This window comes from Phoca vitulina, unplaced genomic scaffold (genome assembly GCF_004348235.1).
Source record: "Phoca vitulina isolate PV1807 unplaced genomic scaffold, GSC_HSeal_1.0 scaffold42, whole genome shotgun sequence".
In the NCBI taxonomy this organism is placed as follows: domain Eukaryota; kingdom Metazoa; phylum Chordata; class Mammalia; order Carnivora; family Phocidae; genus Phoca; species Phoca vitulina.
Window position 1 is genome coordinate 911,276 of NW_022589745.1, and position 22,170 is coordinate 933,445.

At 59.6% G+C, this 22,170-nt stretch overlaps 1 protein-coding gene across 2 annotated transcripts in view; it reads right to left on the reverse strand.

The window, feature by feature from the left end:
• Window positions 1-6,844: 6,844 nt before the first annotated feature.
• PXDN (peroxidasin) overlaps window positions 6,845-22,170 on the reverse strand; it is a 76,352-nt gene continuing 61,026 nt past the window's right edge. For both annotated transcript variants that reach the window (XM_032430027.1, XM_032430028.1), the window contains exons 17-23: window positions 20,379-21,882; window positions 16,719-16,853; window positions 15,841-16,049; window positions 12,294-12,414; window positions 12,060-12,192; window positions 9,544-9,657; window positions 6,845-8,867 (exon numbers count right to left, since the gene is read on the reverse strand). In XM_032430027.1, coding sequence (XP_032285918.1) covers window positions 8,748-8,867; window positions 9,544-9,657; window positions 12,060-12,192; window positions 12,294-12,414; window positions 15,841-16,049; window positions 16,719-16,853; window positions 20,379-21,882 — 2,336 coding nt within the window. In that variant the 3' untranslated portion in view covers window positions 6,845-8,747. The remainder of the gene's footprint in view (window positions 8,868-9,543; window positions 9,658-12,059; window positions 12,193-12,293; window positions 12,415-15,840; window positions 16,050-16,718; window positions 16,854-20,378; window positions 21,883-22,170) is intronic.

A 22,170-nucleotide genomic window follows, 5' to 3' on the forward strand; every position in this document is an offset into this window, starting at 1 on the left:
ACAGAGGGGGGTTGTGGGCCCCGTGTGGGAGCCGGAATGCGCCAGGCATTCCTCGAGGAACATAACCCTGAAAGGTCCCCGGGACCTAAAAATTAGTGTTCCTCGTTTCACTGAAGATAGGAGCCAAGTTCAGGGAGGGAGAGTGGGAACCTGGTGGCTCCGCCCCGGGGGGTGACTGTTGTTCTCCACCATCGGCCTGTCCCTCTGGTTCCCCAGCCATGCCCTGAGGGCACGCGGCGCTCCCGCTCCTCCTCCCCGCGTCCCGGGGCACTGCTGTCTCCAGGTGACCTCAGGACAGGCCCATCTCCACCTCGACTCCCCCCAAACCCAGCACGAGAAATGGAAACACAAGGAATGCGTTGACAATTAGAGCAAGATCTTGAGGAAGAACGTCTTCTCCCGCAAACGCCACCGCCCGCCAAGCTCTCCCGAGGCACGAGCCTAGCCTTCCTTCCACATGGCCTCTGCCTAACAAACTGCTGAGTTTCAGAGCGTTCCAGAAAGCAGACGTGGGCTGCATCTCTCGGGACTTTGCATTACGACACCTCACAACTTACAAAGGAGAACGTGCACTCCAGCGGGTCTGTAAGACGCACGGCCTTGGCGACAGCTCCCTGGCCGTCACTGGACATTCCGCCACATCCGAAGGGTGGCACGTGGTGCGAGACGCGGGCGTGGGCTCCAGGGAGGGAGCACCTCGCAGGCAGCCGCTGATCCGGCTGCTCGCCCTCCTGTTCCTTCCGTGCCATCTAAGAGAACCACGTTTGTCCACGTGCGTCTCTCTCCGTGGTCTAAACCGGCCCCATACCCATTAATCCAGGCTCCTTATGGAGAACATGTACTTGTTCAGGAAGGACGCGGTTACAACCAGATTGGGCGACGCACAACGTCTGTCTCCAGATGGCACGACAGCGGCTTCCTTGCAGCCGGATCTCACGGAGACGGAACCCGCGCCAGGAAGGAGCTCTGACAACGGGCCCGGGAGGCCCCTTCAGGACTGTCCCCGCAGACCGGGCTCCAAAGGCAAGGGACTCCTCTGGGGGTTGCGGGGGGCCTCGCGCGCCGGGACAGGCAGAACCGGCCACTGTGCGCCAGGGAGCACTGGGCGAGCGCGTCAACGCTGGTGCCTTGTCCATCACGCACTTCTCTAGACCAGACAGGCTGTGGACAGACACACAGACACATGGACAGAACAGGCCACACACTTTGCTTGAGTCCTGGGCCAGCTCCCTAAGGCCTGATTTGGAGACTTGACTCGGGAAGAAAACGACAGTCACTCGAATTCTACGACCGTCCAGCGGAGAAGCATCCAGCGTGCCCGTCCGGGGGGCTCCTGCAGGAAGGGGAGCGGCCGTGGGGCAGACGAGGGACGAGCATCTACTTCGTTTGCTCCCTTTGCCCCCAGCTTCGGGCTCAGCGGGCTGCGTACGTGAAGGGGACCCTGCGCAGGTGTCAGGTGGAAGGACGGTGCTTCAGGGGCACGTGGGCGGGCCAGGTCTGTCCGCGTCGGCCGCGGGGAGATGGCATGCGGCACGCGCAGCTGGCGACAGCGAGGACAGGCCTCCTGTGGTTTCGGTAAATGACCGGGACGCGCTGCCGAGGGGAGCTGCCCGTGCACGGGGCGCTGAGAGCGAGCACTGCGGGGCAAGTCCAGCCTCGCTGACCGGCAGCACGGACGCTGGGCCACCGCAGAAATCACCTCCCCAGCTCTGCAGCCTGTCTCCTCAGGAAACTGACCCAGAAGAGGAAGCAACTTGCTTAAAAATACCTTTAAACAGGCAAAATCACACCACGTGGACCACACACTGGAAAACAGCACCTCCTTCTACGTGACACCGGACACACGAACATACTTCTGTGTGTTGTCAAGAGGCGCAGACGCCTAGTACCCGCCGCCCAGGGTCCGGCCGCGGGCTCCCCCCCCCCCCCCCCCGGGGTCCGGCCGCGGGCTGCCCACCCCCACCACCCGGGGTCCGGCCGCGGGCTCCCCACCCCCCACCGCCTGGGGTCTGGCTGTGGGATGCCCACCCCACACCCCCCATCCCACACTCAGTGCGTGGGCGCTGAGAATGCCAGCAGCGCGCCCCTCGAGTGGCCACGGGCATTTCAGGACCAGGCCCCGCGGGCAGTCTGTCCCACAGGAACAGCCTCCCAGCAGCAGGGACTGAGATGCACGTTTCCTTCCAGCGGCTGCTTGTGGGGAAACCGAGGAACGAGCTCCGATCCGGCCTGTGGCCCTGCTTGGTGTCACCAGACGTGCCGTGCGGCCGTGAGTGTCTCTTCGTTGGCGACACGGCAATGGTGCGTCTGCCCTCCCGCCTCGGAGGGGGCTCTGGGAAGCGAAGGGCACCACCCGTCGGGTCCTGCTTGCGTCCGTCACATGGCTGACGCTGTGTGTGACCGTCGTCCTGGGCGAGGAGCTGGCTGTGCGGCTGTCCGCGAAGAAGTCACACCACACACAGTCGAGGGCACACAGGCCTCGCTGACTGTCGTTCCTGGCCCTCTGTCCCCACCCTCTGTCCACGCACAGCCACCTGAACCCCTAGCGCGTCCTCACATCTGCACCCCACAGGGCCGGCGACCGGCGGGCGCTCGGTCAGCAGCTGGACAAGCAGAGGACGGAAGGTGGCCAGCAGGGTGTCCAGAGCCGGGGCGCGCTGACGGCCCTGTCACCAGACCGGGGTCTGTTGTGTCCACTCGAGCCGAGCAGAGCCCGGCTGACAGCACACGAGGATGAGCGCCCGCGGTTTCCCCAGGAACCTCACAGGTAACACGCTGCACGGCCACGGACCCGAGGGGCTCGGAGCCCGCTCTCTCTGCAGGACGGCCGCCTGCGGTGTAGACGCAGCTGCTCTGCTGGGCGCGCCGCGCTCCGGCAGCCCACACGCGTCTGTCTTTGTTCCCACTGACCTTTCTGTGTTCACCTCAAAGAAACTCCAAACAGCTAGATCATTTTAGAGCCTGAAGGGCTGTGTAACCTGCGAGCAACAGAGGTGACTAGCGGGGCGGAAGCTCACCCAGATCTCGAGTCTTCAGGTAAGTTACTTGCAAAAATTCAGAGATTCTGTTATCCTCAGCCTACAAGTTAAGATCCTCGCCCTGAAAAGTCAGGGAGCCCCTGCCAATGAGGAGGAGCAGGATCAGCAGGGATTCCCAAAATACCCGAGACTCCATGGCGGTAAAGGTAAGAAGGGTGTGGGACGGAGCCGTAAGCTGGCTGGGGACCTAGGGGCCGTGCCGGGACACAGGCCACGGAGGCTGGTGGTGAGCAGCATAGCACAGCGCTGCCCCTGTGACCTGTCCGGGGGCGGGCCACCGCGGACCAACGTGGCAGGCGGCGCAGGGACAGGAGGACTAGTCACAGAACAGGGACGACCAGCAGGGCAGACACAGACTCGGGAACGGTGTTTGGAGACCACGGAAGGAGGATCGTTCTGGGGAGCACCTTCCGGCCCCTGCGGGACGGGGTACCCCAGTCAGTCTCCCGTGTCCAGATGTTCCGGGTCAAGTGGGGGAGCTTCTCAGCAACACTTTGTGGCAGCAAGTGAAGCAAGGATGGAGCTCCAGCGTTTATGCCCTTTCCGGTTTGTATGAAAACATCACGGACCACGGGGGAGCAGTCTCCAAGCAGGACTGCCCAGGAAGGAGGCTGTGCTCCCGTGGCCAGGAAAAAAGATTCAGCTCACACGCTGTGCCTGCCTGGGCGTGAGCACGCCGGTGCGCTGCGCTCGCGGGGGAGGCATGCTACGAGGCGGGCACAAGCACGCGGGGAAGGAAGTCCAGTCAACACCGCTGGCCCACACAAATGAGAAGTCCTACTTCACGCACCCAGTTTCCCGAAGTTCCAGAACTCCGTCCTTCCCATGCAAGCCGCGTTCAGAAAACACAGTCCCGTCAACGCGTGGGCAGAGCGCGGAATGCAGGCTTGAATGAAGTGTCGGTGTTCGCTTTCTCTGGGTTTGATGACATGAAGGGAGTACTGGCCGCAGGGCCAGAACTGGGGCTGGCCCTGGGGTCCAGCATTTCCGGATTTCAGGGCGCCGAGCCCACTCCGGGCGGTCCACACGCTCACGGCACACACGGTCTTCGAGCTGAGCCCACTCCCTGCAGAGCACGACGACGACAAGCTCTCTGAGTTAACTTCTGGGGCAAGCATTTTTTAAAGAGCACAAACACTGACGTTCTCCAGGGAGCTCCTTGGAGAACAGCAGCACACAAGCCATTTGGCAAAGGCTCCGTGTGTCTGTCCTGATTTGTTTTGCTTACGGAAGACAAAACAATACGAAAATCTGTTTGCACGCTGGAAGGATGTGGATAACTTGAAAAGCATCTAACAATGCCGTCATGCGGCTCCGTAATTCAGGGCTTATAGCCGAGGCTCAGGAACCGTCTGAGAGGGAATCGGTTTTGGTAAACACTTTGAGAGTAATGTTTTCCATGCAGCTCATGATGATCAATGTTGGAAAAGGACAAAGAATAATGGAAATCAGATTCTGGTTCTTTCCGTTGCCCAAAGCTCTGAGAGAAAAGGCACCGCAAGGAACCGTCCCAAACCTGAGTCATCACCGCAGACTCGGGACGTGAGGTGTTTCCTTCCCTCCGCAATCCCACCAAACCAGCAGATGAAGCTATTCCTGGAAAACGTGGCTTCCCGGCAGAACGGCCCTCGACCAACTGTCAGGAATCGTAACGGAAAAAATGTGACTTTACGATCACTGCGTAAAGGCAGAGACATTTATGACAGGAGCTGAGGCCGGTGGGGACGCCTGTCTCTGCACAAGGAAACCGGACGCCAAGATAGCAGGTAGAAGCTGAGTGACTCTCAACAGATCCCACAAACATGAACACAGGCACCACTGGAGTTTCCGGAACCTTCTAGATTCAAACATGCTACCCCACTGCCAACGCCACGCGGTTTGGGGCGGGAGGATGTTTATCTCCCTGAATACAAATGACCTTGAACACAGGATTTGAAGATCAAGCATAAAACGTGTGCTCAACTGCTGAAGAGCCAGAAGGCCAGTCACTATCTCTGATGTCGGAGAGCACCTGGAGGGCAGCCTGGAGGAGGAGGACCGGGAAGGACTGGGAAGCCCATGGGGCCGCCGCTCAGGCCCTCTGCTGGCGGCACCAAGGGCTGGGCTGGCACCACGTCCAGACTCCCCCACCTGCTCTCCACCCACAGGACAATGTCCCCAGCCGCAGGGGCCACGTCCCCCCGGCTGCAACCCCAGGATGAGCCTACGCCCACCCGAGCACCCAATGTCGCCGACCTGCCGATCCACCTCCCATCTCTGGGCCTCAGCTGCGGGAAGGCAGGAGGTGCTAAAACCAGAACAAAATGTGCAAATCAGATGACTTCCTGAAACTTCGAACCAACAGCAGATACATTTTTCTCTAAATATGAAATGCATTTAAAATGCATTTGTTAAGTTCAAGGAACATGTGTGAGAATCTTTTTGGTGAATTACTTGGCAAATAAAACACAAGTACTTAGGTCATCTGATACATAATTCTGCACACAGGAAGCAGGTGCGAAGTGCTTTTAAAAAGGCAGTGAAATGTTTCTATACCTTCTTCACAGTTTTTGCCAGTTTTACACGGTCAGTTTCACTTAAAGTAGGTAAATGGCGCCCATTCCCTGCACCCCTCCATGCACAGCGCCGGCTGGGGCTGCGCCCAACTGGCTCTCATCGGCGGAGCTGCAGGGGGTCCACATGCATTGAGCCCTTCCTGCGTCCAGTGCAACGGCTTTCGGCTCGAGGCTCCTCTAGCCCAGCGGATTCGACTGTGGACCCCACTCCCCCCGCTCCTCCCGGGAAAGGGGTCTCGGCGACGCCCATCACTGTGCCTGCTCAGAGCAGGACCCGGGAGAGCTCCTCCCCCCCCACCCACCCCAGACCCACCGCCCATCCTTCCAGGGGCTGCCATCCCAGGTGAGGCCGGCACACGGCACGGGTGTTTGTCTCCTGTAAGGGACAGCAAGGCGAGGCGGGTCCAGAGCCTGGTCTCCACCGGCACCTGGTCCAGAGTTTCGAGCGACCTTCGGCCGACACGCAGTCTTGTCACCGCTCTCCCTGGACACATGCTCCCCAAGCTCCAGCTCATGGCAACCTTGAAATAGGTGAGCTTAAATGGAATGGACCACCTCTTGATGTCCTACAGACTACGTAGCACCACACGTGTCCAAGAAGAGCTGGCTGAATTCCGGAGTCGTTGAAAAAAGATGGCTTTGAGCTCCCCACGTCCCCGTGAGCGGAAGCTCATCCGTCGCTGCTGTGCCCTCCAGACTGACAGAACTCACCATCAAAGAAGCAGACAACGGAGGCCGCCACTCCCGTAACTCGGCATGCTCATGAAAGCTGCCCAAATTTTGAAGCAATTTGGCAATTTAAGAAACTCATTTAATTTTCCCTACCATTTCAAATGTCCTTCTGGGTGAGGATTCGGTCAACAGTAGTCACTGCCCCCAGGCCCCGTGAAGATGCCCCAAATCCTTCCAGTTCTCCTTAAAGCAGCGTCCTCTCTCCCACCCGCACCCAGAGCCCAGAGCAGGGACAGGGGTCCCCCGCGGCCCCGCGGCATGATCCCTTGGAGGACCCTCCCATCCCTGGACCCCTCCCTGCCGCAGCTACACAGTCCCTCTGAGGAGGACATGTCCTTGTCCACAGCACGACGCGCCCGGAGGCAGGCGCAGCTCCCACAGGCCCCTGGGACCCCACTCTCTGAGACCCCGGCTCTCTCCAGGAGCTGCCTCCTTCCCTACCTGCTGTCGGCCCCGCGGGGCCAGCAAGCGGCCGCCCCGACCACGGGCTTGACGGAAAGAAGAACACCACTCTCCATCTGAAAACGTGGCCCATTTATTTGAACTGACGGCATCGTTACATAGTGCAAACGTTTCTTTGGTAATGAACTGATTACAATGAACACAGAAAGGCACTTGGCTGTTGGCAACAGTTAGAAACTAAATAAATATGTACACTCGCTTCGCGTGGCCGCGACGCCCCGCCCAGCCGCGGGTCCCTCCGGGCCCTGCCTGCAGCTCGGACACTGCATGTGAGATGAAACCGGGGACCCCGCGACGTTCCCGCTGCAGTTACAGACCCTCACCGTGAGTCGCAGACACCCCCCCTTCCGCCGAGAGAACGCGGTCCCAGCCATGCGTTGTAACCCTCTGTAGCGAAGCCACACGGCCGCCCCCTCTCCAGACTCTCAGAACGTGGGGTGCGCGGCCATCTTATACCTGAGCAACTTCCATAACCATCACGCTGTGCACACGGTTATCCACTCTCTCGCTGACAGAAATCGGTTCTAAGATTTGGTTATCAAATGTGACCTGGTATCTCCAAAGAAGTCCCACGCCCGAGACACCAGCTTGTGTTTACCATTCAACGTTCCGAGGACAAGAAGTCAAGTTGGCCGTGTTTAAAGCTACCGTGGACACTCTCACAACTGGAGTGTTCACCCCACCCCGCGGGCATGGCAGCCTGGTCACAGAGCCTGGCGTCTCCTGCTTCCAGAAGGATGCCCACGCCAGGCCAGATCGGGCTCTGACCCTGCTCACCACATGCCCGACCACCAGGAGACCAGCCTTCCGGCCGCCGCGGTCATGGCCACCCCACAGCGCCCCACCCTGGACTTGCCAGCACAAACTGAGACCACCTGTGTCCTCGGGGGTCCTCCCCGGCAGGGCAGGGGCCCTGCGTCTGCGCTCAGCTCAGCGCCCGCACGCGGTGGGCGCTCGACCACATGCTTGCCGAACTGAGCTTGCATGTTCAGGGACACGCTTCTCAGGACACATCACTTCGTATCCAGAACAAAATAGGAGGTTTCCGGTCGATTAAGAAGAGAGAGACCATGAGGTATGATAGTTGCTTTTCTCTGAATTCTAAGACAACTTTTGCATAGGGGAAGTGATTTTTCTACCATTCCTGACACCTGAAACATGGGCAGAAATGTCATGCATTTGAAAATACAAATGAGGTAAAGGGGTCGATTTTGTTTCTTTAAGGCACTCACACGACCTGAAGGTAGGAAGTCCCTCCGTGGGGAGAAGTCCTCGGCGCTCGGCCGGGAACAGAGCTCAGCGTCTGCCACCAGCCCGGGCGCGCGCCTTCAGCAGGAACGGGCTTCACAGTTGGTCCACGCCGGGCAGCGTCACACAGGCCTAGTGAAAACCAACCTGTTTCTGCATTTCTGCACGTGGCTTCATCTTACTCTCATGGGCGAGGTGCTGGAAGTCGCAGGTGAGCGGGTGCCCGAGCAGCAGGGCCGTCGCTCGGGGTCGACATGCTGGTGCCCTCCGCCCAGACCGTCAGCCCAGTTCTCCTACGAGTCTGTCCGTCAGCCACGCACTGATCTTCCCTTTCCACCGTGGCGTGCGTCCTTCCGGTGGCTCCGGGACGCGCCCTGGCTGCGGGGGCTCGTCTGCAAGCTCCAGGTGTCAGAACCAAGCGGGACTCACTTTCGGTCGAGAAGAAAACGGTGGTATCCGGGGAAGTGAATTTAGGAGCCTAAATGACTTAACTGTGCAATTTAATAGTAGCACCAATATTTCAATAAAAACATTAAATAAAAACCTGAGAATCTAACGTGAAGTTAGGACGCGTGTCCGTGGTTTCTCCTCTGTGAATGATCTGGTCTAAGCACCTGCCCTCCACTGAGACAGAGGGATCCCTCCCGTCCGCACGCCCTGTGCCGGCCGTCAGTCTCGAGGACATGGAGGGCCCCCGAAGGCCTCGCCCAGCCTAAGGCTTCTTCCCCGCGCCGTCTCTCGGGCAGACCGGGCAGCAGGCCCCACGGGCTCTCACGGGTGCTGGGCAATCGGCAGGCTGGCAGGCCTCCACGAAGCAGGTGACCTGCCCGTCCTGGAGGAGAGAGGCGCCAGGACCCGTCAGTTCCTGGGGTATGCGGCCTGCGCATCACCCCCTGCCTGGCTACCCTTCCGACCCCATGCCGGTCTGAGCTCTTTGGTGGTTTGTAATCAAGGGCTGATTCTCCTGCTGATTAACAGCTGCAGACACCCTGCACTTCTTCCAGAAAGTTCCGGCCCCCACCCGACTGGCCACCCACCCTGAAGACAGCCCAGGACTCCAGGCTCAGCACAGCCCCCCGGCCCCACACCCGGGACCCCAGGATCACGTCCGGGATGTCTACCAGGAGGAGGACAAAGTAGGGAGAGGCTGCAGGGGACCGTGCTGTCCCCACTCTGCTGTCATTCCCAAACAGGACAACCACCAGGGACCCTGGAGCTCCCTTCCCATCCCCGGGCCAGAAAACACATCCCCTTCCTGAAGCTCCGGCCTGGACACGGGGGCCACCGAGGTCCCCACAGCACCTCCGTCCACTTTCTCTGGAGACCGAGAACCACCTGGCAGGCCCACCGTCCCAGCTGGTGCAAACACCGAGGCTGCCTGGGGCCGTGGTGTGCAGACCCACCCTGAACAGAGCTGTGGGCAAAGAGCCCCTGACTTCCGCCGAGTGGGGGCACCCGCCTCGGAGTGCGGCTGGTCCCCCGGTTCCCACGGCGAGCCCCACACTCACGCGGCACTCGCAGACGGAGCATGCGTCTCGCTTCCACTTGGCGCCGTTGGCGTGAGGCTGCCCGTCCGCATCCGTGCAGGCCGCCCTGCTGAGCCGGGACTCCAGTCTCTTTATCTGCAGCAAAGCAAAGACGTGCACTGCTCACTGCAGGGAAGGTCTCAGCTCTGGAAGCGCACCCGCACCTCCGCCTGGGAGGAGGACGCCTCCGGCTCAGCAGGGACACTTGGGGTTCCGAGACCTCGGCGACAGCCCTGTGTCACGGGGCAGACTGCAGCCTACGGCAGCTCCAGGGAAAGAACAGAAGCCCGAGGGAGATCAGACGAGAGGCTCCCACGCGACCGTGCGAGCGGGAACCACCCAGACAAGAGCATCCTGCAGGTAGACTCCTGGACGCGGACAGCCGTGACCGGCCACCAGCCCCAGCCGCGGGCGGCACCCCTCCTCCGTCCCTGCTGCTGGGGGCCGACGCGGACGGTGGCCAGACGTGCTTGTCTCTGCACCGTGGAGGGTCCAGCAGCCCCGCAAAAGTCCCAGCTCATCTATCGGTCCTCGAGCGGGGTTTCCGTCACAGGCACTGAATCTCCTGACCCCACAGAGGAGAACGGACACGACCAGGTGCGACCGCCTAAGGACGCGTCAGCAGCGGGGGCGTCCGCTCTGATAAAGGACGGAGCACCAAGAACGGATTCGACATGCAGACCTCCCGCGCGCTCCTGGCCGTTAAACGTCCTCCATCTACTCCGTGTGACGGCGTGCCGTTCACCGCACAGCCTCCAAGCTGCACAGGACCACGCGGTCTTCGTGGTCAAGTCACCTGGCCTCGCACACTCTGCATCTGCGCGGCCGGCAGCCGGGCGACCTGAGCTTTGCCAGCGCAGGGCACAGGCGCCCAGGTGGGCAGGTCAGGTGCGGCTCTGAAGGGAGGCCGCCCCCTGCACTCAGGCCCTTGCTAGCATCATGATCTTGACGTTCCCAGACCTCAAAGCTGTCTTCCAAGTCCTGAAGGCAAGGAGGGTCCTTGAGGCCGCGGGAGCAGCAGCACAGGCCGGGAGGGGCTGCTGGGGACGCTGGGGGGCTCTCCTCGGTGATCGCTGACCGAATCGTGGCATAAAGCCGGAAGAAGCAAGGACAAACCTTGCCCAGCGCCTGGGAGACGACTGGGGTAGAAGCAGCTCTGCGCGAACCAGGCCTGGCCGTGCAGAGTAAGAGAGACGCCCGCGAACTTCCCACCCGTCTCCACCTGCATTTCCCAAGACCTGGCGCCCTGCCCATCGAGCACCCCTGCCCTGAAATGTGGGGGTGCGCAGAGGGAAGGGGACGCACACCGGGGTTATTCTGTCCTGCGGCTGGAAGAAGCCACGGACGGGGTCAAGGTGCTGGTGGGCGCCGGGGGGGCGCGGGGGGGCTGGTGGGCTTGGGGCAGCCAGCTGTGTATGCCCTCCTGATTCTGCTCGCACTGACCCATCTGCATGGTGCCACCTCTCCCCTCTGCACTCTCCGTGGTCACTGGTCCAGCCTGCCTGCCCGGAGTGACCATCTCTAGGACTCAGCACCCACCAGCCCCTGGCTGAGCCCCCGGGATGCCCTGTGCCTGTCACTGCCTGGCTGTGTCTCTCTGGCTGTGGGCGACGGTCGAGGGGCTTCTCTCCTGATGCCACAAGCCCTGCCCTCTGACCGGTGCCAGGCGTCCCCCCCACCCTGTCTCCAGTCTCTGTCACACACCTGGAGGCTGTCAGGTGAGATCGCAGCTCACGCTAAGCTGCACATCCAGCCGTGAGAGCACGTGCACGTGGCTGGGAGAGATGACACCATGTCCTCCACGCCCGAGGACTGAGGACCCCACACGTAGCAATGGGGTCCTGCTACCAGAGCACCACTCACAGGCCCATCTCGAGAGGTTTCCACAGCATCAGACATTTCTGCCAATAGGACCGTCCGATCTGCACACTGACTTTTACCCTGGGACCTCAGTCTCCACTCGTGTACACACGGAGCTCACTGAGGACCGGACGCAGAGAAGAGGACAGCAGGAAGCTCCCGGGTGGGGGAAGGCAGATCAGTCATTTTCTGCAAAACCTACAAGTCCTCGGAGAAGAGCCCAGTGTGGAGACCCTTGGTGGGTGCCCTTCCCCACATCCAGGGGGACCTGACCACAAAATGCCTGCTGACCCCTCCCTGGGGACAAGGATTAGACCGACATTCCTAAAGAAGTGGCTTTGGAATAGGACCTGAGGTCTGAATTCTCCTTCATGGCCCCCTCCGACCTATGATCTCTGTGGCTGCTCCAGGGACCCCACGCCCTCCCCAGTGGCACCCGAGGGCAGCCCACAGGGAGAGCTCCCCAGCCACCGGGAAACCGGAGGGCAGCCCCATGTGGCCGGGCCGGGGACAGGCCACAAGAGAAGAGCCAGACAGGAGGCTCCGGATCGGGGAGCTGGTGCAGATTTCACACCTGCAGGGTCTTGGGAGCAAGAACGCCGCCTGCGAATCGGGACGGGATGTGCAGGGACAGTTACCTGTTCTCTGAGGTCTGTGATGGTCTTTTGCATCTCCAGAACAAAGTCCTTGAAGTCATTCGTCCCCGGTACTTGAGGGCGCTCACGGGACGGGGCCGTGGCATTGCCCGGATGCTTTCTGTGTTTCCCGATGCTGCACGGGGCGGGGAGAAGCCGCCAACACACCTCAGCATGTCACATGTGGCCACAGGCGCCCCGCCAGCACCCCGCACCCCGCCCCGGAGCCGGCTGTACCTGGGGGTCCCCCCGGAGCCTGCTTCCCCGGTGGGCTCGTCCTCCTGGTAGCTGAACCCCAGAGACCGCCTGCCTCGGAAGTGGTGCGAAAACGCGTTGAACTGTCCCCTGGTCCTGCAGTCTGAAACGAGCATGCGGGTGTTAGACGTTGGCTCTAGTTCAGGGGACGGCAAGCACATCCTGAGAAACGTCACTGAGCCTTCACAGCACGTCTATGGTGCAAGCCGGGGCCTCGTGGCGGGCCTCCTCCCTCCACGGGCAAGACGGCTGCCGGGCCACATCCTCCTGGCCTGGGAGCCCCCAAAGCCACCCGGACTCCCTGCCAACAGCCAGGACAGCCTCCTCCTCCACATTCGCGCCACAGCCCCCGTCCTCTCAACCGCGAGCTGGCTTCCCGCCACGCCTGGGGAGGACTCAGGCCAGGGCATCACCTTCCTCTGCGGCCTGGGCACTGTGCGCTCAGGAGCACCGTCCACACACCCGGGAGCACCGTCCACGCACCCGGGGGACACCGTGCACGCACCCGGGGGACACCGTCCACGCACCCGGGGGCACCGTCCACGCACCCAGGGGGCACCGTCCACGCACCCGGGGACACCGTCCACACACCCCTGCTCCCTCGTCCCCCCTCCAGGCCCTGCTCCTCCTGCCCATCCCATGCCACAAACACCCCGTTTCACTCCGTGCCCCATCTGCCCAGGACATGACTGGCCGGGAACGTGGCAAAGGCAACACCCGGCCCTTCCCAAACGCTGGAGTGTGCAGAGCAACGGCGGAAATCCCCGGGAAGAGAAAGTACAGGAGGAATAGGCTGGTCTCCTCCCCCTGCTCCCCCTCGTCTCTCCCAGTCTGGCGGGCCCGTGACCGCCGCCGGAGAGCAAAGGCAGGGACCTAAAGCCCACGTCCATGCACAGCACAGAGTCCACGGGCAACTCCTCCCAGTGTTCTGCGAGTTACTCCAGCAGCTAAGCAGCATTCAGCTTCCCACTCGAACCTGGACCCATCGCCCGGAATTCCAACCCTGAGGCAGGCTCCCCGTGTAAACGCGCCGGACCCAGGAGGCCCTGCGGTCACGCGGTGTGGGAGGACCCCCGACACCAAAGCGCTCACCACCCCGGCGGGGTTCACGGCTCACAGCCCACCTGCCCCTCGGGGTTGCAGGAGGAGCTCACTTCGAAGACGAACGGCCTGTGCCTTCCACACCCAGAAACACGCCCACTCTCACAGCTGCCCCCGTTGGGCAAATGCGAATCCACGTTCCATCCGGATAACCCGTGTCCAGGTCTCCAGTGAGGAGCCGATCGCGCGCCTCCTGAGGCTGCCCCGGAGAACGCAGCCTGCCCACGGAGCGCCAGCACGCCCGAGCCCGAGGCACACCTGGGTCTAATCTGAGAAAAGCTGGCCGCAGAGTCCACAGCGGGTCCAGAGGAAGCGGGCCCAGCACGTGCTGCGGAAAGCGGGGGCCAAGGGGCGCGGCATGCGATGCCCCCGTGGGAAGTGCAGCGTGCGTCCGCACTCACCTCCCCAGGTTTGCCCATACACGCACTTTCCTCAGGAGGAGAGCGGTCTGCGCCTTCCTCGGCTAGTTTAGGAAAAAATGGGGTGTACTCCTTTACAAACACACACATCCATGCACACACGGATGCACATATGCACACGTGCATATACACATGCGTGCACACGTGTGCTCGTACACAGACACCCGTAAATGGGGAGAGAGAGAACGGTAACACAGGACAAAACTTTGAGAACTGATGAATCTGACGTAGTACAGGAATTCTCTGTAGTATTTTAAAACTGATGCAATTATTTTAGAACTGTGTGTATGCATTTGTGTGCACGTGCATGCATGTGCCCCATCAATCCCCACAAAAGGGCAATTTCTAACTTTGGTAAAAGAAAAAGAAACCGAGCACCCGGTGTCCTTTCTCAGGGCTCTCCTGTGCGCAAGCCTCCCGCTTGGGTCTCCAAAAGCACTCACGGGACTCTGCGGTGAGCTCAAGTGAGCTGCTCTGCCTTTTTTTTTTAAGTGGAATGGAAGGTAAACGGCAACCGACATTTGGTCCCGCCAAACCTTAATTCTTTTTCTTTCTGCCATATTTTAGACGTGGCTTTTGACCTATGATGGAAGACAAAGCTTCCGAAGCATCCTTGAACCTGGCCCGCTCAGGACCTGGAGGAAACGCGTCCAGGGGAAGGGAAGTCGGAAAGGCCTCAGCAGGTGCACAGAGGGGAGAGGGCCCCAATGACACCTGGCTGAGTCTCCTTCTCTCTCGGGACTCTGGCTTTTCAGAGTGAAAACAACAGAAAACCCAGTTCAGCCCCCATCTAAGCAGCGAGGGGGGCCTGGTGGCGCCATCAGGACGTGAAGTTTTGTATCCGAGAAGAACCGGCCTTTCCCAGAGGCTTTCCAAGAGCAGTTTCCTGAAGGTGCGAGGACCACTCTCTGCCACACCCATGGAAACGCAAGTTGAGCTGGACAAACCAACAAGGATATTTCTAAAAAAAAAGCTTAAAAAAAAAAAACCCAAAACAAGTTTCCCTTAGATGTAATAGTGAGAATGTAAATGTTTTGGGATGTGTGGTGTGCAGTAAACTGAGCTCTAATCTTCACGCGAATCCTCTTATAATACCACACATGGCGTGGGTGCACACGCATGCTCAGCACCTGCTCGTGCACACGCCCCACACATTCACGGAGAGAGGACAGCCAGGCGGAGGCGGACGCAGGACCAGATCAGCACAACCACCACACGCAGACACACGCAGAGGAAGAACAGCGCTAACCGACCAACCCCGATTCCAATGCTCACGGACATGACAGCCGATTAAAAGCAATTACCAGGGAGCACAAGAGCCCGACCAGAACCGTTTCCTCCAGGAAAGGAGGCAGAAGAAGGACAGCTCTAGTCTCCTGGCCACAGAAGAGCAGGGTCACACGGGCGGCTCGAAACACGCCCAGCATCATCCTCCCCGGGGCTCTGATTGCAGTTTGAATAAACCCAAAATTACGTTCAAAATAGGAAATGAAAATCACGTGAGCCACAGCAAGATTTGTGAATTCAAGGGAGCCTCGGGGTGAGGACGGTGGCCCCAGGCGGCGGGGACCCTCCAGCCCTCCACGCGTCCCCAGGCCTCCACACGGATGGCAGGCCCACCTCCAGACCTTTGACAGCACGCTCCGGAGACGTGTGCAATCACAGGACTTTGGAACACACAGCGTACTGAGTTCGGTGCGTGCTACGCTTCCTGGGTAGTCTGCGTCGTGTGTCATCCGCGGGTACCAACACGCGACACTCATCCAACACGTAAGTGCTCGTATTAGACACAGGTTAGGTTTTAAGGAAAAAGCAGAAGCCTGACTGATGACGCTTATTCCTGCCTCCTGTGTGCGGCACTCGGCACTGCGTTCTCTCAGCCAACAGCACCGTGTAAGGACCAGCTCCTCACCATCACAGCCCAGGCTCCGCTGCATCCCCGCGTGGCCACCCCCGGAGCCGGGACGACGCACCCCGGCTCGCGCGGCAGGGCCCCCGGGACGACGCACCTTCACAGCAGTCCTGCCACACGCGCAGGTCCACCCTGGGGACTTCGTCACAGCTGCCGTACCCGTGGGGGAACTCCGCCACGCGGAACACGTCCCTCTGCACACGTGTGATGTTGTCCGCGTTGTCACACAGGATCCTGGCCAGGGACGTCTGCTTGATCTGGGTCAGCTGCGCCGGGGAGAACACCCCCGGGTTTTCATACCATAACCTGTGCTTCCCCAGGACGAGAGAAGAGCAGACACAGGAAGGTGAATCCAAACATCCCCAACCAGTGGTGCCGACAGGACGGACAGCACCCGTGTCACCTGGGCTTCACTCACGGAGGGACTCGGACACAGCTCAGCTTCCGACTCAAGAAACAAAACAAAAAGCCTGGACTAAAATCGGCAGAGGGTCAGCGGCCCTGAGGCGCCAGCAGAGGCCGCTGTTAGAAACCACGGCGTGGCGCACAGCCCCGGCGGACGCACGGGGGGCCTTCCCTATGTTAAACTACACTGATGACAGCACAGTAAACCTGAAACTTTGCAGTCTTGCCAGAAGTTCAAATTCCTCCAAACTCCCACAGTGGCTGAACCCTGTGAATTGTCTGTTCCCAGAAACAGAAGTGTCCTAAGTGGAAGGACACAAAAGCACCCGAGAACAGGGTCATGTAATTCCCGGGCTGCGGTGGGAGGGAAGTCCCCACACCAGGGACTTGATCACAAACACAGTGAGAGGTAAAGACACTCCTTCACTTTTCACCTGGACACAGACCTCCACCAACGCTCCTCACCTCCCCGAGTCCCCAGAAATGTGCATTTAAGAGCAGAGGTGGCTCCTGCCATCACCTGTCCCCGTGGCACCCGCATTCACCTGTCCCCGTGGCACCTGCGTTTACCTGTCCCCATCTCTCAAGCGCTTGAACTGCGTGCTCAGCAGGCACATCAGGGTGGGCCCCAGTCGGCTGCCGGGGACCAAGTCTTCCACCATGAGGGCAGGGAATAAGTCGATGTTGAGTGGAGACCCATACAACCTGCAAAACAAACAAGTGAAACCTTAAATTTGCCTAAGAAAGTGGTAGGTAGTAGATAAAACAAATATGAAAAAAGCCCTCATTTTTTATTATTATTTAGCACCTTTCAGACCTCCTGTCAGCAAAGAAAACTCACTTTTGTTTAAGCATCTATACATTACATTTTATTAACATATATTATTTGTTTCAGGGCTACAGGTCTGTGATTCATCAGTCTTACACAATTCACAGCGCTTACCAGAACACATACCCTCCCCAATGTCTATCACCCAGTCACCCCATCCCTCCCACCCCCCTCCACTCCAGCAACCCTCAGTTTGTTTCCTGAGATTAAGAGTCTCTTACGGTTTGTCTCCCTCTCTGGTTTCATCTTGTTTCATTTTTTCCTCCTTTCCCCTATGGTCCTCTGTCTTGTTTCTCAAATTCCTCATATCAGTGAGATCATATGATACTTGTCTTTCTGTGATTGACTTATTGTGCTCAGCATAACACCCTCTAGTTCCATCCACGTCGTTACAAATGGCAAGATCTCATTCCTTTTGATGGCTGCATAATATTCCATTGTATATATATACCACATCTTCTTTATCCATTCATCTGTCGATGGACATCTTGGCTCTTTCCACAGTTTGGCTATTGTGGACATTGCTGCTATAAACATCGGGGTGCACATAACCCTTCGGATCCCTACATTTGTATCTTTGGGGTAAATACCCAGGAGTGCAATTGCTGGATTGTATGGCAGCTCTATTTTCAACTTTTTGAGGAACCTCCATACTGTTTTCCAGAGTGGCTGCACCAGCTTGCATTCCCACCAACAGTGTAGGAGGGTTCCCCTTTCTCCGCATCCCCGCCAACATCTGTCGTTTCCTGACTTGTTAATTTTAGCCATTCTGACTGGTGTGAGGTGGTATCTCATTGAGGTTTTGATTTGGATTTCCCTGATGCCGAGTGACATTGAGCACTTTTTCATGAGTCTGTTGGCCATCTGGATGTCTTCTTTGCAGAAATGTTTGTTCATGTCTTCTGCCCATTTCTTGATTGGATCATTTGTTTTTTGGGTGTTGAGTTTAAGAAGTTCTTTATAGATTTTGGATACTAGCCCTTGATCTGATATGTCATTTGCAAATATGTGCAAAACCTTTTTATCTTGATGAAGTCCCAATAGTTCATTTTTGCCCTTGCTTCCCTTCCTTTGGCAATGTTTCTAGGAAGAAGTTGCTGTGGCCGAGGTCGAAGAGGTTGCTGCCTGTGTTCTCCTTTAGGATCTGGACAGATTCCTGTCTCACATTTAGGGCTTTTATCCATTTTGAGTCTATTTTTGTGTGTGGTGTAAGGAAATGGTCCAGTTTCATTCTTCTTATACATTATATTTGAAAAGCTTTCTGTACTGTTTATATATACGTGTATAAAACACACACGCACACATTTATTATAAGTTTAGAAAAACCAAGTTAATATAGGAAGAAAATTAAACTCACAGCTTTTCTATTCAGAAATGGTCACACTTGAGAGTACAACGTATACGTCTTTTGAGTTTCTTTTCATAAATACAAATGAACAAACTTCACATAACTAAAGGCAGACTTTTAAAAGAATAACTAATGCTGGGATTCGAGTATTTATTGAAAACACATGTGCTGCAGAGAAGCTATTTGTTAGTGGAACTCGTACACGCGCCTAAGATAGCAAGGTTTAAATGCTCCGGAACAAACGCGTTCATCGAATTCTTGCGATTCCACAGGAACGCCAACGCGGGAGAGGAGAGGACAGCACGCTGCCGAAGACCCCCAAGCAGCCCTCCCAGACGCCCGCGGCAGCTTGCCTTCAACTGGGACTCCAAGCCCGGGGGGTTTTCTCAGCGCGCCCGGCTGAGGGGCCCCGCGCCTCACGGCCCGCACAGGACACAGCGGGCGCAACGGTGGCAGCGCTGGTCCTTCGGGAAGGGAGGCTGGGCGCCCCCTCGGACTCCAGGCCCCCGGCAGGCCCGTGCATGGAAAGAACAGCTGCGTGGCGTGGTTCCCCGGGAGCCACCTGGGAGCCGGTGCGGGAACCTGGAGCCCCCCCTCCACCAGCACACCTCTCACGACCCCGCTGCTGATGCTTTGACAGGGGACGGGGGACTCAGCCTGCAGGGGAGCGCCCCACTCCGGCCAGGCCCTGCCCCTCCCTCCCTCGGGCCCTAAGGAAGTTCCTGAAGTTTCCAGACCTCCTGGCCTCCGACTGCAGGTCCCCTTTCCCCGCTTGGCCGGCTGACCAAGAGGAAAGCGAGTGAGCGACTGGGTGTTTGGTGAATGAGGTGGAATGTCTTTCACAGGGTCTGCAGCACACACGGGTACGTCCCTCCACCCGCCGACAACGTTATCCGGGAGCACTAGCCCCTCCGGACTGTTGGACGTGAGTCTGGCCCGGGAGACAAATACGGGGATGGTTATCTGTGTCATGCGGACGAGAGCAGAGGAGGTGATTTAAGCACAGGGGAAACACAGAGCGTTCAGGTAAATCGTCATCAAGCCACACGGTGACAGAGACGGGCCGGTACCGGGCGAGCTGCACAGGCCGGTAGCCCGGGGCCGTGTTTGCACGAGCGCAGGGACACGCGGAGCTTGCACGCGCTCTTCTGCACAACTTACATCACGCCGAAAGGGTCACCTTTCTGTAGAGGACACTTCGGAGGCTGACTAGAGAACCCTTCCATCCAGTGTTGAGGGAGTAAAGCAAGAATACGTAACTTACTCCACAGTGAACTGGAGAGTCCCCGGAACAACAGTGAGTCCTCAGAAGATTTCCCTCTTAAAACAATTCTTTCCAAATGCAAATGAATACAACCGAAATACCCAGTGACCTGCGGACTGAATTCACAAGTCCCGGGATGGTGAGGGATCATGACAGAGGAACTACTGAGCGGCTGATTCCATTAAAGAGACTGGTATGATGAACGTGGTAACGGTCAGCACGCCAAGGGCAGCGCTGACCGCAGAGAAAGGCCGGGGCTGAGCTTGCAGAGAACAGCAGGTCGACCACGGAGGCCACGGAAGGGCTGGTGTAGACGGCTGCCCCCATCCTCCTGGATCGAGGCCTCTCTCCTCTCTGCTCCTGTGGTCTCCACGGGCCCGGCACAGCCTCGCGGTCCCACCCCCGCGGCCCCCGGCACCTGCTCAGCGGAAGCCCGCACGATCGCCTGAGGTGGTTCCCAGGCTCCCAGAGGTCGGCAACTCCGGCCCCGCTGTGTTGGGCGAGCCCTGGTGCCCTCCCCACGGAGCCCAACATATCCCAGCTGGGCCCTCCCGCCGGACAGGCACACTGGACGCCCGCGTGGCTATGGCCACGGCCTCCTGCCCCAGCACGGCCTCCTAAGGGGGCGCTCTGCAGGTCCGCCCTCCGGGGCTCCTCTCCTCTGACCACGCAGCTGCACAAACACACACGGAAATACAAAGAGCAGCCGCCACGCACACTTGGGGCCACCGTTCTCGGCACGCCTGACCTTTACAAACGGAGGACGCCAAACGGTTTCCTTCAACTCACCGTCTCAGCTTCTCCCGGATCTCGGGGTTCTTGATCTCGTTTTTCAGGTCCTCGAAGGTGTGGGCGGACGACAGGTTGCAGTAGACCCGGTACTCGTGGTAGGGCGGGATGCCGTGGTCCCGGCCGCGCTGGATGTTGATGGCGGCTAGGTCCAGGGCCACCGTGTGGGCCATGGAGAAGAGCCGCTCCGTGAGCTCTGTGTTCAGCAGCTGCGAGGGCACGCGCATCTTCCCCGCCACACCGAACAGGCCCCTGAGCAGCGGGTCGATGCCGCCCTCGCTCACGATGCGGAAGGGAGAGAAGAAGGCTTTGTGCAGGGGGACATGTCCCTGCACGATGGGCTCGAAGTTCTCGTCCAGCCGGTGCAGCACGGGGTTGATCAGCGTGTGGCCAAAGCGGAAGGCGGCCGTGGCGAAGGCGTTCACGATGCCCGCGTTGACGCCCGGGTCGTAGCCGCGGTACTCGCCCAGCACCTTCATGCCCACCTCGCCCAGCACCTTGGGCAGCCAGTGCTGGTAGGTGATGTGCTGCATCTGTGCGCCCACGATCTTCCTCGCCTCGTGGTAGATGGTGTCGCCGTCCCAGTGCGGGTTCAGGCCGAGCAGCTCCGCGGCCACGCGGTTGTGCTCGCGGAACCAGAGCGTGTGCATGCTCGTCAGGCCCAGCTGCTCGTTGGCGCGGTGGTCCCCGGCCAGGAAACAGGGGATGGGGCTCTCGTTCTCGTCCCGCATGCACTCCGTGGGCGGCCCGGCGGCGAACGGCAGCAGCGGCTTCCCCGACCGCTGCACGATGCCCTGCCGCAGAAGCCCCCGGTGGCTGGCCAGGTCCCGGATGGCGCGCGCCTCGTGTTCCGTGCTCCCGTACACGTTGGAGGCGTCGATGTAGGAGGTGAGCTGGTTGATCTGCTCCCGCGGGTACACGGAGTTCATGAGGAGGGACGTCATGCCGCTGCCGCACACGGGGCTGGAGCGCACGAAGAACATGCAGCGTGCCCCGCTGCGGACACGCGGGTCGTTGGGGGGCATGGCCACCGAGAAGCACGGGGGGTCACTGCTGCACACGGAGCTGCAGTGCTGGCCGTCGGAGAAGCGGGCCTGGCTGAGGGCCACCACCGTGGAGTCCAGGTCGTGGTCCAGGAACTGGCCCCACTGCATGAGCATGTGGGTGAACTGCGCGTCGGGCGTGATGGTCTCCGTCCCGATGAGGGAGGTGGACACCAGCCGGGGCATGGGGAGCGCGTGCCCGTGGTACAGCCGGCCGGGGTTGATGCCCCGGGGCGTGTTGAAGCCGTTCTCGTACACGGCTTTCAGCAGGCGCTCGAAGGCGGTCAGCGAGGCCCCCCACATGGGGCGCTGCAGGTTGTTGCACGTGCCGTCGTGAGTGCGGTACTTCTGGTGGAAACACATGTCCGAGCAGTTGTTCACGCGCCGGTGCGCCGTGCAGCCCGACAGGTTGGCGATGAGGCTCAGGTACTGGGGAGACACGAGGTCATTGTAGTGGTAACCTGCAGGGGAGAGGGGGACGCGGCTTACTCCCCGGACAGCGCACAACACACGGGGACTCGGCCCAGGCCCCTGAAGTCCTCCCCAACCCTGCCTCCTGGGCTGGGGACCCAGGAGGGGACCTGTGTGTGACGGGCGGGGGGACAACACGGGGTCCACTCAGCAAGGGCAAGGGGTCTCGCAGGAACAGCCGGGAAGGACCTGACCTGCAACAGGGCTGACTCTGGGGGCTGCCCACAGAGCCTTGCTCACACGCACGGGCGCACGGGCTCGCGCACGCACCCACGCTC